Source organism: Coloeus monedula (genome assembly GCF_965178545.1).
Source record: "Coloeus monedula genome assembly, chromosome: 1".
Lineage (NCBI taxonomy): Eukaryota > Metazoa > Chordata > Aves > Passeriformes > Corvidae > Coloeus > Coloeus monedula.
Window position 1 is genome coordinate 127,856,174 of NC_138781.1, and position 14,615 is coordinate 127,870,788.

Genomic DNA, 14,615 nt, shown 5'->3' on the forward strand with positions numbered 1-14,615 from the left:
TTAGAAAATACCAATCTGCTAACTCCTTCACTGTCTCTAAAGTAACAGGTTAGTATTTATTTCTTACAAGCTCAGCACTACTCTTTTTTTTCTAAATAGCACACATTTACTTGTTTCTATTTTATTTTCTTCAGTTCAGGCTGTCACCTGTGAAACCACAGTGGAACAGCTGTGCCCATTTCAAAAACCAGCCTCACACTGTCCAAGGTAAAATTCATAAAATGTCATTAATTTAAAGTGCTGCTCTATTTTCTGCCATTTACTAATTTAAGTTGTCTAAAGTTGTTGAGAAAGGCGACAACGGTAGCTGTAAAAATGAAGTCAGAAATGTTCAAGTGATATTTAGTCTTTGGTCTTAGTAGAAGGAGGTAAAGATGATCTGCAGGATTTTTCATTAGGAAAGTCTCTTTTTCTTTTACTCATTAAGATCCTCTTGCTAATCTTAGTGAAATCATTAGACTAAAGACTGTGAATAAAAGTGTGTTTTTATTTTTCATTGTCCATTTTTATATATATGCACCTTGGGCAAAGTACACTTTATTTCAATTTATATACCTGTAAAACAGATACAATCGGAGGATAAAATTCAGATATTTATTGTAGAAGTTACCAATTTGCTTGGGAGTTCCGGAGAAACTCGATAAAATAAAATTGAAATATATCTGGTTAATATGTCTGGTCTGCAGGTTGGCTTTAAATATCTGTGCCATTTCTTTGAAGACTGTGTTTTAACTCTTTGAAAGGCGCCTGTACCACAATATTTTTACAAAGGAATTTGGTAACAGTTCTTAAAACCACAGATGAGTCAAAGGTAAATACACTGTAGCATGATTTACCACAAATTAAGCTGGAGATATCCACAGGATTACTTTCATAGCAGTCCTACAGCCAACACAGGAAACAAGTACAAAGCCAAAACTGCTAGTAAAACATCCCTTCATGTAGCACTTGGGTCCATGGACTTACTTGGTGTTTGGCTATGACTCCTGGCTTTCTAACTGGAAGATGTGAAGATGTAAGGTAAGAAGCAGAACACAGGAATGGATGGGTACAAGCTCATACTTCAATCTTTGTCTATTTTTCTTCATTATTAAAAACTAAAGCTAGCTTCATTAAGAGAAAAATAGGTTTTGTCTTTAGGAAAATTAAAAAATAAGTACAAGGTTAAAAATTACATCACTCTGATGTGTCAACTTAAGGAAATTCACAAAAGCAGAGATTCATTCAAGATTCTGTGCATGCTCTTAATTCTGAAAATGTAGTCTCAGGAATTACAAGCAGTAATCAGCCATGGCATTGAGTATACAACCTCATTTTTCCCTCTTACTCCTGACTCATAAATCAACAGGTCTTCAAAAGGCTTCTTTGACTTCTTGCTTCCTTCTGACAAAAGTATGTTTCCTGACTCTATCAACATGCTTTAGTTACCCATCTGGCAAGACTCTAGTATGCCCAAGTGATGTGACTTGCCAAATACTGATTGGAGCCTGGATAACATCTTGGAGAATAGCACTTGCTCAGGGCTGCCCCATGTAGGGTGGCTCCATTTTTGAAATGAAGTAACTCAGAGTAGTCCTAGAGTTGAATCATGGTTCTTGCTTGAAGCATATCACAATTAGCAAATAAGATGCTGACACCTTTTGTACTACTCTTAGCTTCCCACATGGTTTTCCTGTGCATTTTGAAGCTACAGAAGACATGAATCACAGAGGAAGTTTTCCTCAAAGGTTAACAAAATGCAGTTAATAAAGACAGTCTTTGTTTTGGTAGGTTTCTGATCTCCCAGAATCAGCTAGGAATCTCACTACTTTCCAAAGTTTTTCATTCTAACCACAGATGCCAATGCTCACCTTCATTATAAGTTGCTAAATTGGCCTGTGTCACCAGTATCATAACAGGTCCTCACTCAGATCTGTCTCTTCTGTGAAGATATCTGACTGTACATTTTGTATAGGGTGCTTAGAATCAGATATATTATAGAATAATGAACAGTCTCTCTTCTCACTGAGTTTTCTACTTGCCTCACATGCTGAGCAAGAACACCATCTGCTTATGAAAGGAAAGAAGACCAAACTTGTTAAAGTATGATTTTAAGCACTTCATTATGAACCTTAACACATTAGCAATGCTTTCAACTGTATGGTCAAAGCCTTAAAAACTGACAGCTTTTAAATAGCATTATAGACCCATATGTACAGATAATCAACTTGATTTATACTTACTAATGCTGTCATTGAACATGATATATTAATCCTCATACTCTTCCTAACTATATGTGGTTTGTTTTTGATCTTTCAGGGTGTATTGTCCTCACAACTGTATGCAGGCAAATCCACACTACGCTCGTGTAATTGGTACACGAATTTATTCTGATGTAAGTATAGGGATTTACACTGTGTTATATAATGAGATATAAAATTCCATGAAAAAAATTATAATGTAACTATAAGATAGAATATTGAAGAATATTGATATACAGTTTTCTTTTGTATGCTGATTTTTCATGCAATCTTTTCAAAAGTTCTTTGTCAGAGGCTCCCATTTAAGTTAGCAGTACTCACCTGCTGAAGATACGGAAAGTTATTTGAAAACTCATTGTAGGCTTCACTGGTCTCTGGACCCACTTTCAGTTTTTTATCAAAAATCCCACTGTTCAACATTAGCAGTGTATACTTTTTTAAACCCTTTCACTTTAGATCCTGATGCAGTCTTAACTTCTGTCAGACTATACGAAAAAATATTATTCTTAAAATAAATGTCCACAGTCTTCTTACTTTGAATATTTCTTATCTGTGTGGATAGCTAAATATTTGCAACAGAGTTTTGATCTCTTTGTATAAAATATCTCACACTGTCATGTTATTTTAACAGTCTTTTTTTCTTGTCATTCTGTTTGCTAGTCAAGTTTTTTCCCTGTCTTTTCTACAACATGTTTAGTTCTGAGGTGGATAGAAAACCTGAAAAGAGATTTCTATTTTATGCCCCTCCTTTGTCATCTCTCTATGGAGAAGCCAGGATGTAGTGGCAGAGAAAGTAGTTCACATTTTTGGCAGTAAACTCTATGGTTTAACTGTCTTATGGATGCCATAAAGAGTAGTATGGCAACCAGCTGGGTCAGATGATGATTTTCACTACTTTCCAGTTCTTTGAAATGTGTGAAAATAATATGCAAATATTTACTCATCAGTATTTTGAAACTAACTAATGTCCATTAGATTACCTGAGTGTGTTGTCCTGAAAACGCTCTTGTCCATAAGTAGTGTCACAGGTGTGAACAGTACTTCCACTTTAGAAAGATAATTGATTTGTTGGCTGTATCCTTAATGTGTATAAAAGAGGCAGTGAAAATAGACTCAATGCAAGTGCAGTTTGAGGAAGATGATTTTCTTTCAGCTCTGTGGTTGCAATTAAGGGCTACAGACAAAGTTTCCCAGTGAGTTAGAAGAGACTGTTGAGGGGAAAGAAGACATACATGTGTTTAACAGGAGGAAATCTCAGAATATGTATTTTCTTTGGCTGGAGAAGTCCCAGGTGACTTTAATTAGTTTTACAGAGTTTAAATTAGAATTTAATTAGTTTAAAATTATTTTAGGTGTACTATCTCATTATTCATCTCCATTGTATAGAAATGTGTGCTTTTAGGAAAAAATGGACATAAATACAGGTTGGAATCCAGAGATGGGAATCTTACCAACTTCACATGCTGTCAGGGTAGATATTTACACAGAAGGTGCTGTTCTAGATTATGTTTGTAGTAGTTTGTAGTACAGAGACTAGAGTGGTAAAGGAGATAAATAGGTATCTGCAGAGCAGAATTAATTTTACTTTTTCAGAGTGTCTACCTAACTTCTTTTGGGGGCTAGAGAGCAACAAATATCTTTTATTTAAAGAGTTTGATGGAGTTGTATAATTTTATACCATTTGAGGGCTTTGGTCATACTGATTTTTGTTTCAGTAACTGTATATGGAAATATTCCCTGAAACTTTTGCAAGAGTATTCATAATTCTCTGCTATGGTAAAATATAGAGACTATGATGTAGAAAGCTATTAAACAGCTCCATATTCCTATGATGGTATGCTAAAGACACTTGTGGTTTAAATGCCTTTGTAGAGTAATGATATGCTGTGGTAGATATTGGTATTTGTGGAGTACCCAAAGAAGGGAAATAATTGGGCAACTTGGTATTCAGATCCTATGACCTGTTAAAAATACTAACAAGTTTAGGAGTGTTCACAACACAGCAATGAAGCACGGCCACATAATGCTGTATGAAGTGTTTATACTAACTTAAAAATACTACCTTATATATCCTTTGGAATTTCTTCATCAAAATTAAAGAAACAACCCCAAATCTTTGAAGTCTTCCAGAAAGTGACACAAGGGTGCTGATGTAAACCACAAAAAATATGCTGAAATTTGTGATAGACATAGTGAAATCCTGTTTTGCTTAAATCAACAGGAGGCTTACCTTAGTGGTTCAAGGAAGTGTGCTCTTGATGACATAATATTGAACATAGGAAACACTGTGGCATCACTTCTGGAATCTGATTCCATTTAAATGAATGTCTAATAGTCTCATTCCAAGACAAGAAGTTCTTGAGAAATAAGGGTAGATAATACTTTCTGAAAAAAATGTATTCTGCATGTGTTTATAAAACTAAATACATATATTCATAGCTATTCTTACAAACTAGTTCATAACTATGAATTTATACTCATTTAATTGTTCGTATATTGAAAAAGTATGTGCATTTGTTGTCCAGTCTCATCTGGAATGTAGCATCAGAATATCAGTTTATTTTTCATCTGAAAATAGACTCTGAACTGGCTTCATCAACCCCAGTCTTCTCACCTCTCCTTTTTCACATATTCCATGTCTTGTCTTCACTTTTAAAATGTTGAGCATTAGCCCAGCCATACTTGATTGGTCCACTTGTCATACCAGCCCTAACAGTGGCCCCATCCTCTGCTGGAGATCATTTCCAACAAGTAGTCAGCCTCTTCTGTCAAAATCTACATCCCTTGACTTTTTCTTTCCTTTTTACTTGACTAGAAATTTCAGATAACATGAGAACAGCCAGTATCTTAGCTACCCTCAACTGTAATTATGAAGGTACATCCCTATCTCATGATGTAAAAAGTGTAGCATTTTGGTTACTGTTACAGACGTGAAAAAGCTGATCTTTCTTTTCCCCAATTGTACTTCTAGCCTTTTTTTATATCTCTAGTGGGAACTGAAAACAAAGTTACTGCTGTGTTATTGTACTAGGAATGAATAGAATGAATAGTATTCTTCTAGTTCTTGAGTGTAGTTAACTGCTTTGTGAATATCATCTTTTATTTCTTCTGACTGTAATCCTGCATTGCAGAGGCCATTTTTCCCCCTGGGTATTTGAAATTGCACATGATTAGTTACTCCACAGTATGGATAAATAAGGGATGCTATAATCGTAGCAATAATGCATCTGTTGGTGTTCAGGATATAACAAAAGTTTTACAACCTTGGGAGGAAGAAAAGTACAGAGGGGTTTAAATGGCATTCTTGCTGGCATGTTCTAAAACTGCACCCAGCAGCGTGGAAAAAATCCTCTAAAGTATCTTTGCAAAAGATTACTTGCATGAAGTATTTCAGATCTTTACTCCTTTAAATATTGGAACATTAAAAGACTAACTAAATACGGGTGAACCCGGCAAGTCCTGCACTTAGAGTGACAGTAGGAAAATCATTGCTATTTTAAATTCCTGATTTTATATAGCATTGAGATTGCAAAATGGCTATGATAACATGTATAAATTATTCCAGTTATAACTGGAAAAAATGCAATTTTTGTTTAAATAGTGGCCTGTTTGACCAGCTATTTATGTTTATATTGACTAAGTTTTTTAAGGTTGCTTGTGGAGAAACCTATTGCATTTAAGACTTTTTCCACCAAAAAGCTTGCCTCCAAATAGAGATTCACTGTAGCTGGAACTGCACTTTGCTATGCTATGTATTAAAGATTGGGATCTACCTTCTGGAATATTTAAAAAGTTTCATTCTTCTGACAATTTTTAAAATGCTGAAAGAGTAACAGAGTACTGCAAGATTAAATCACTTATTTAAATTAACAAGATTGCCACTGAGGAATGCTTCTGTGGATATAGTTTATTCTTCATGGGTTCATGAGGGGAATTAGTGACCAGAGAATAGAGGTTTCAGGAAACTGCAGGTGCTGTTAACTTCACAGACAATTTTCATTTTAGACCTCTTATCTTCAGTCTCATGCTCACATTACACCTTTCATCTAATTAGCTTTTAGTATTTACCCATGCCTGGATAGGAAACTGTGATTCTCCCTTTGAATATGGATCATTTCACTGATGTTTGATGTTTTGGCTGATAGATTCTTTCATTTTGAAAGGCTCAAGAATTCAAACGTTCCTGATCTTTGAAAAGAAATAGCCTGAAATAAATTATTTTTACATCATGGTGAAAGTGACCTGAAAGGCAATGTCTGTATTCCTGTAAATTGGCCTAATTCCTATGAAGCAGATTTAAATACTGTACGACTAATAAAACTAGTCGTGCAATAAATATAATTATTTTATGTTTCCTAAACTTGGTTTAAATACCTTTATTTGTCTTCTTCTTAAAAATTATGGAATAAAAGGATGACTGCAAAGCTAATCTTTTTCTTCCCTCCTCAGATCTCCAGTATCTGCCGGGCAGCAGTGCACGCTGGTGTGGTCCGCAACCAGGGCGGTTATGTTGATGTTATGCCAGTAGACAAAAGAAAGGTCTATGTTGCTTCCTTTCAAAATGGGATATATTCAGAAAGGTACAGAGCCCATTTGCAAAGATTACACTTTACTCTTGACCTCGATAAGGTTCACAGTCTTGCATTGTGTCTGTTTGTACCTGAGGCAGTGCTAGAAGCCAAACAAACAGGCAACAAGGGGTGATTTACAGAGCTTGTGTAACAGCTGTGGTGACTTTGGAGAAGCTGTGGTAGTGGAGCTGCCTGCCTCCTCTAAGCTCATAAAACATTACCCTGAAAAGCTGCTTATGAAATAAAGTTTGCTTGCTCTTGTTTGCTTTGCTGATTCTGTAGCGACTAACACAATATTTGATAAGAAAATTGCCTTTACATCCTTAGGGATTTTTTAAAAATTAACATTAATGATGCAGTTTCATTGGTTCCTGTGAACTGTTCATTAGTGATTTACATGGTATTGAACCAGTGATCCTGAATCATACTTAATAGTCACAAACATGAAAATTAACAATCACTGAAACTTTTTTTTTAATAATTTAACAGTGTTTTTCTGAAAGACATGGAGATACTGTGAAAGTTCATTAGTTGTATTGAGTGTATTTGTGCATTGTATGATGATAACACATGGCTAATATGTTGCAGATTAAATTTAATCCCTGAAAGGGATTTAGAACTCCAAGTTATAAAGAAAGAGAAATTACTTTAAAAACATTGTACCACTCTTTTCATCCTCTAAAGCTAAGAATGTTTCTTAGACTAAAAATGATTGTTACCTAACCCAGACTATAGTCTTTCTGAGAAATTTGAGTGGGAAAAAACCTCAAAAAGTTTCTTTAGAAAACCCAAAAATAGGAAAATATTGAGTATTTTTGTCTTGCTTTTAATTGGGGGTAGGGGAATGTCTGCTCTCTTTCTCTCAGACCTTTCAACAAATCTGGAAGCTTGTAAAATACAGATTTTCTTTACTCAATGGATGACTTATTTCACATATTTTTTTACTTTTCTCTGTGATCACCCAGTTTCCTTAGAGTGCTTCCCTACTGACACTTTTGCTCTCCATATAAATCTTTTCGAGTAGAGATGCAGACAGGAAGAATGTTGCAAATTTGATCATTATTTATACTTTATATCTAATATATGTATTCTATAATATCTATAAATATGCATTTTAAAATATGTATAAATACACATATATTTACACATAAATCATCTTGGTAAAGTCTGGGAGGTCAGCAGTTTGGAGAAGAGTCCCATGCAAGTTTTCTGTGAAGCAGAAGATGATGAATTCTAATGCTGTTGCAGCCAACCTGTTCCATTGTGCCTTTCCTTGCTTTCACCTCCATTTCCCTTCCCAGATAATCTTCAGACAGGGTTTGCTGAAGAAAAAACAATGGACCGTTAAATAGGACATGCTGGTCCAACTTAAGGCAAAAATACTTATCCTATCAAAATTTCATTGGAGTTGGGTGTTTTTGTTTCTTTTCTTTTGAAGCCAGATATTTATCCATTCAGAAGGAATTCCCTTTGTTTTTCTTAGATGTTAGGTCTCTGTAGAAATCTACGCTTCATTGTATAAGCAACTAAACAAACAAGTAATCTCTTGGGTCTGCAAGTTCTCTCCAAGTACAGTTGCTAGAATAGTAAGCATAAGATGTATGTTTTCTCTATTTCCAAAACACTTTCTATTTTTTGCTTCAATTCCTTACACTAGAATCTAGAATCCCTCATCACAAAGGATTATTTGAATTTTTTTTATATTGTGATTTGTTCCTAATAAGATGTTAGGGAAAAAAAAAATCTGAAATTTATGTAGTTTTTATTTGCAGCAGTTTTAAAGAAATCCTAGATAGCTAAATTTATGAGTTGTCACAAGAAGTGCTGCAGGATACTAGAATTAACAATTAAAATTTAAAAAAAGTTGTTACTGGAGTGTTACAGTCTTAAAAATAACGTAAGCAATGTTTTTATGTTCCAGTTTACAGAATCCTCCAGGAAGCAAGGCTTTCAGAGTATTTGCCGTTGTTTGAATCTAGCAAGTAAAACATAAAACAGGCAAGTGAAACAAGAGCACTTGGAAAAGATTAATACAGGCCATTTCTTGTAATTCCTAAAATTTGTATAAAGCTGTAACATTATTGTACAGAAGATGTCTACTGCTTTCCACCAAAAAGTTTAAATTACGTATAAATCTTAATGGAAAAAATCTGTAAAAATAAACATGGGAGAAAAATTCATTTGAAAATCTATAATGATATATAAGAATACTTTGAATCCTGTGTTAAATATTGCTATATTTTCTTAGCAGTTACTCCTATACAGTTAATTCAAAGCTCACAAATGTTCCTTGTTTTCTTCATCTGAATATATTATTATATGGTGCTTTATATATGCCACTAACAGTAACCTTAAAACTATGCCTTAGGGAGGCCTGAGTTTTTATTTTCAATGTACATTAAAGAAGTCATCCCAATATTTTGATAAAATAAATCATGCCTTAAAGTAAAATAAAAACATATATAACTTTTTGATGATTTATAGTAGCATTAGCCATGCAAGCATAAATGAAGATCTAGATTGTTCTCAATTTCACACTAACCATAACAAGTAAAAATACCTATTTTGAAGTAAAACGGGAAATACAAAATATAGGAAGCCCTGGTTCATGTTATCATGTTTTCCTCCAAAAAATATTTTTAAGAGACTGGGCCATTCATGTCTATTATTTCTTAAATAGATTAATAAAATATTTATTGGATGCTGGTAAGCTCTTTAGTTCAGATAACCATAATTCATTATGGTTCAGTCTTTCACAGATATTCCACTGTCTTGGGATGGGTGTGTGAGAGACAGACATATATAACCTTGAAGGATCTGATAAAATTGTTGTATTGAGAAGTACAGTAACCTGAAATTAAGGAATAAGCCTGCAGTTCTGCACATACACATGCTTTATTTTTGCCATGTGATTACTTCAATTTACTTAAATTTGGGTCCAGAAAAAATGTAGAATTGTACACATACATAAAAATTTGCAAGCCTGTAGCCTTGAGCTATAAATGTTATCAAAATACTACACATTAATATGAAGGTAAATGTTCAAAAAAACCAAAGAAAATGGTAACAAAGGCTAACCTTGCTCCTTGTGACCTGGCAAATACTCCTGCAGGCCAGGAAGTATAGTGGTATGAAGCCCAATGACAATTACGTCATTTGTTGCTTCACAATTTTAAAGAATTCATTTATGGTGAACAGCTTGGTGCATTAATTTTACCATATTATGGTATATGAAGAACATGTAGTGGTGATACTATGTTTCTTTCTATGAAAAGTATATTGGTGCTTTTAAGACTGAAAAGCTGTTAAACTTTATTTTTGATGTATTTTGTTTCTGTTGTTGAATTTATTTCACTCCAACTTGTAAACTTATTCATATTCTTCATTTTTCAGAATACTATATTCTGCCTTCTATTTTGCTACATGTACTACCTCATGTAGTTAGGCAAGCTTTGTTAGTTTTTTTAATCTGTTTTGAATAAAATTAATTTACATTGTAAGAATACCTTTTACGGCTTTTATTTTTTGTTTGTCCTGATTCAAGAGAAAAAAATTAACAGCCACCCAAAATGTGTGTCTTTCTTTGGTTTTCTGACCTGAATACTGCAAGCAGCCATAGTCTGTGGTTCTAAAAGCTGTAAAGGCATTTTAGACACAAAACTTCCACTAATTGCATCAGAAGTCTTATGGATAAATCTCATTTTTTGACCGGGATCAAATCGATGAGAGAGACAAAGAGTCTTTTATATAAAACCCTTTTTTTTTCTGTAAATGGTGGCCACTGAAAGAAGCTTTCATATAAATTTTGCAATACTGGCATTAACCATTTCTGAGGATTGAAACCCAAGTGCAAATAGACTTCGACTGTGATGAATCTCCAAGTCAGTCAAAGGCTTGAGATAGACTTGCACCACCTTTTCTTAAAAGCACCAAAGCAGTAACACAGAAAGGTCTTGCAGTACCTGCAGTTGGGATTATCAGAACATAAAAGCAGTAAGGCCACCCCTGAAATTAAGGACACACAGAACTGCTGAGGGAGGCATTCAGAACAAAACGTTTTGACTGCAACGGTAGTGTCCCTTTCCAAAAAGGCAGGATGCTTCTTTTCAACCTGGCCTTGCCATCCAGCAGCTCTCCATGTCTCCTGCCTGGCATCTGATGCCCAGCAGTCTCCTCAGAACCCCTGGTAAGCCTGTGGGGTGCTGTGAAGTTTGGGTCCATGCACCAGGCAGGAGAGCATTTCCCTTCCTGTGGGCAGTGCTGAGCCTGCAGGGAGGAAAAAGCAAGGCCTTCAGTCATAACCACAACTTCCTTGCTTTGGGTTGGTGGGTGAATGGAGTCATACATGGAAACACAATTGCCATTGCAAATTTCTTTTTCCTCCATTTTTTTCTGGTGGCATTTTTTGTTCTTCTATGTGTCTTTGCTTCCTCTTTTCTGTCAAGTCCAGCCTACATTTCCTGGAAGTTCCTGTGCAATGAGGCGGGGGTGAACCCTTGGGGCCATAACAATAAAATTTGTGCTTGGTGTGAGGAGAAAGAGAGATACCTGCAACATTCCATGTATGAATAATTGCTGTGAGCAGCTCTACTAATCAACAGAGTGACATGAAGAAAGTTACTCACCACCCTTTCTCCTCACATATTGCCCAGATTTTTGGAGTTCTGTTGCTTTCCCACATGCAATGACTATCCTGTTCTTATCTAAATATTTCAGCTAACACTGGCTTCTTGAGAAATATTCTTCTGTATTTACTGTAAGTAATTAGTCAATGAGTAGACATTTCCAGACAATTGTAGAGTGGGAGGTACACTTTGGTATTTCTGTCTGCAGCAGAAGCAGTTTTAGGCCAAATGCTCACAACTAATTCACAGAAAGCCCGAAAGAGTAACTAACTATACTGGAAATCTTATTGTTGCCTAATGAAAAAACATACAAGAAAGTCAATTTTTAAATTCTGAAGAATTTTTGGCTAACTGAGCAGTTACAAAATTGTGGTCTGAACTTGAAATAAAAAGGATAATCAGTAAGAGAGTAAAGCTTAATTAATGCTATTCGTAATATTTAGCTTTCCTCTCAGGGAAGACCTAGAAATAGCCAACAAGAATGTAACTTATATGTAACAAAAATGTATTAATACATTGATACAAATTGTTAATGTGTTAATACACTAATACTCTAATATTTGCCATTTATAATTTTTGAAAGGGCTAAAATTCCAAGAAATGTAAGCCTGGTCAATACAGTAGCATATATGAGCAGCATATATGAGCAGCTGCTTAAAAGCATGTATGGAGCAGCAAAGGGTACATATCAACCTTTTCCTGCAGTCTTCTGGTATTTCCCATTAAGACTTGCTTCATGAGGAATCTTTTCCAAAGAAGTGCATAGGAATTATCTGGAGAGGAGTCAAGCATTTGCCAAGCATAGGTCATTTGCCTGGTGAGCTGTTCAGTAAGGACCAGTTGATGAATTGTTCTGCTGTGCTGCGTCCCGTCCAGCCAAAGTAACTGATTTCATAACTAAAGTGGTCAGACCCAAACTGACAACTCTTTCAACAGTTGCTAACCATTTTGAGAGCTATGTGAGGGTACTTTGGCTTTAGGGAACTTGGGACTCATAGTACTAGCTGGACATAAAAAACATTTCCTAAAATGTGCATGCTGAGGATTTTTTGTTAAAGGGTTCACAGACTTCCTTCTGTCTGATTTCTGCATAGGGGACAGTCTGATCTAAAAATTTTACATAAAGTGATTTTGAAATCAAGCCTGAAACACAGGTTGGGATAACCTGTAAGTTCACAGTTTTTTAACTGAAGACATAGATTCAAGCTTTAGGTAAATGTAAAGAGTGTCAGCTGTCTATGGATTCTCAGTGAATTTGAAAGAGGAAAATAACATCAGCTTTTTTTATATGTATTGATATGTATGTTCAGGAAAATGCATGAGCCTCTACTTCACATGGCAGAGATGTAACTAAGTTACTCACATTAACAGTGTCTTCTGTGTGGCAATTGCTTTTGAAGTATGTTTTGAATTTGGCTTAAAAGTCAGATAACCCAGATTCCTGTGAATACACAAGGGAGGGTTTATTTCCTGCAATTTCTGTAGTCATACAAAGGGTAAGATTTAGAAACATAAATATTTGGAAGTTACAAACATTATTCATACAGTGCAATATTCTGTTCAGAAATGTATATAAATACTGTATGAAATACTGTACTGTCGCACTTCTATGGCTTAAGGGTTTTTATAGCATCTGTGGAACTCTAGGGAATTATACAAGGAGTGAAAAGCCTGAAGATTTTTGTTTCATTCAGTGTATAACATGCATCTTAGAGAGCTTTAGATATACAAATGACAGCACACTTTAACATTCAGAAAATTGCATATGATTTTATAAAAACATGCACTGTGAATATGGAAAAAGAAGCCATGCTGTCAGTCTTAGCTTTAGCCTGTCTCTGCTGTCAGAAATGAATAATGGAAATAGTATTTTATGTACGGTCATTATTTATATTATTGATATTATTGTTAGTAAAGCAGAAGTCCTTGACATGACAAGTGAAAATACAATAAAATGTGATTCCTGTTCCATGTTAGCATAGGATGATAATGTGACATCTGAAATTTGCCATCAGCTGTTCAATGATCTGCACTGTTTTGTTCATCGTAGCCTGTTTGCTAGGAGACTGATGCCTACATCATTAAACCATCATAGTGTTTTGTAAAAAGTGCTAATAATGATTGTTAAATATTCAGAAGGTAGCAAAGACCCCCAGACAGACCAGCTTGGTATGATAAAGCACAGGAAAATATAAGAGACCAAAGGAGGAAAGTCAAGAACATGCAGCAAAAATGACCAGCCACGATGCTCCTATGTGTTACTGTCTGCATCGATTCCTGCAATAATCACCCCAGTTACTCAGTTCAGTATCTGTCCCCAGCACTCTATCCAATATTGGTTTTGTCTTTGCTAACAACGGGGTTAGTGTCTGAGGGCTGGCAGCAAAGCTGTTGTTTAAAAAACTGAGATATGCTGGCCAAACAACACTATGTCTTAGTAGGCACACAAAAGACTTCAGTTGCCAATATCAGTAAGTCTTGAGCTTTTAAATCTCCACATTTAATTTAAAGCATTTATAACAATATTAGCAATAATCTTGAGATCTATTTAATATAAAGTCTGGCTATGCAGTATAAAAAACTTTTTTTGATGTGTTTGCAGTTATTTCTGAGTGTATGATTTTCTATGACAGTATCTGTATTAAGAGTATGATCTTAGAATAAATACAAGAGCTTGCATTTAGATTTGCTCACATATCTGCAAGCTGAGAAACTCAAAAGACTTTGTAGTAATGCTAATTATTTTTAGGATCCTCAAGGAATTAAAAGTGCTAGGAGGTAGTAAGTCTTCCAAACAACCTACACAGTTTGAAAAACAGGTACTTCAGTGGCTTAATTATTCACTTAGGCTTGTTTATATGCAATGTAAATATCACACTGGCTCTGACTTCTTATGAATTGCTGCTACTGTACATCCCAAAGATAAATTGGAAACAGTTGCTAAATAAATTTCCCCATAGTCAGTTCAATCTTCGTTCCGTATTTATCCGTTGAAATCCATCTGTTTCTTGTTGGTGGTTGTTTGCTTACTGAAGATCAGGTCCTCTGAATAAGTTTTTCTTTCATTGTGTCAGAACAAATCCAAGACCTTTGGGGCTGCAGGCTGCACTGAACAAAGAAACAGAGCAATCATTTTATGCAAAAGGACTTAGTCTCAGATTTTGGATTTAGCTCAGTTC

The 14,615-nt window shown here is 35.0% G+C and overlaps 1 protein-coding gene across 1 annotated transcript in view; it reads left to right on the forward strand.

Moving 5' to 3' along the window:
- The window catches only part of CRISPLD1 (cysteine rich secretory protein LCCL domain containing 1), a gene marked incomplete at its 5' end in the record, with an annotated part of 35,465 nt that extends 26,632 nt beyond the window's left edge, over positions 1 to 8,833 (forward strand). Inside the window, 5 exons of the mRNA XM_082280856.1 lie at positions 5 to 48; positions 135 to 207; positions 2,299 to 2,374; positions 6,690 to 6,820; positions 8,733 to 8,833. Of these exons, the coding sequence (XP_082136982.1) occupies positions 5 to 48; positions 135 to 207; positions 2,299 to 2,374; positions 6,690 to 6,820; positions 8,733 to 8,784 (376 nt within the window). The 3' untranslated portion in view covers positions 8,785 to 8,833. The remainder of the gene's footprint in view (positions 1 to 4; positions 49 to 134; positions 208 to 2,298; positions 2,375 to 6,689; positions 6,821 to 8,732) is intronic.
- Positions 8,834 to 14,615: the final 5,782 nt, after the last annotated feature.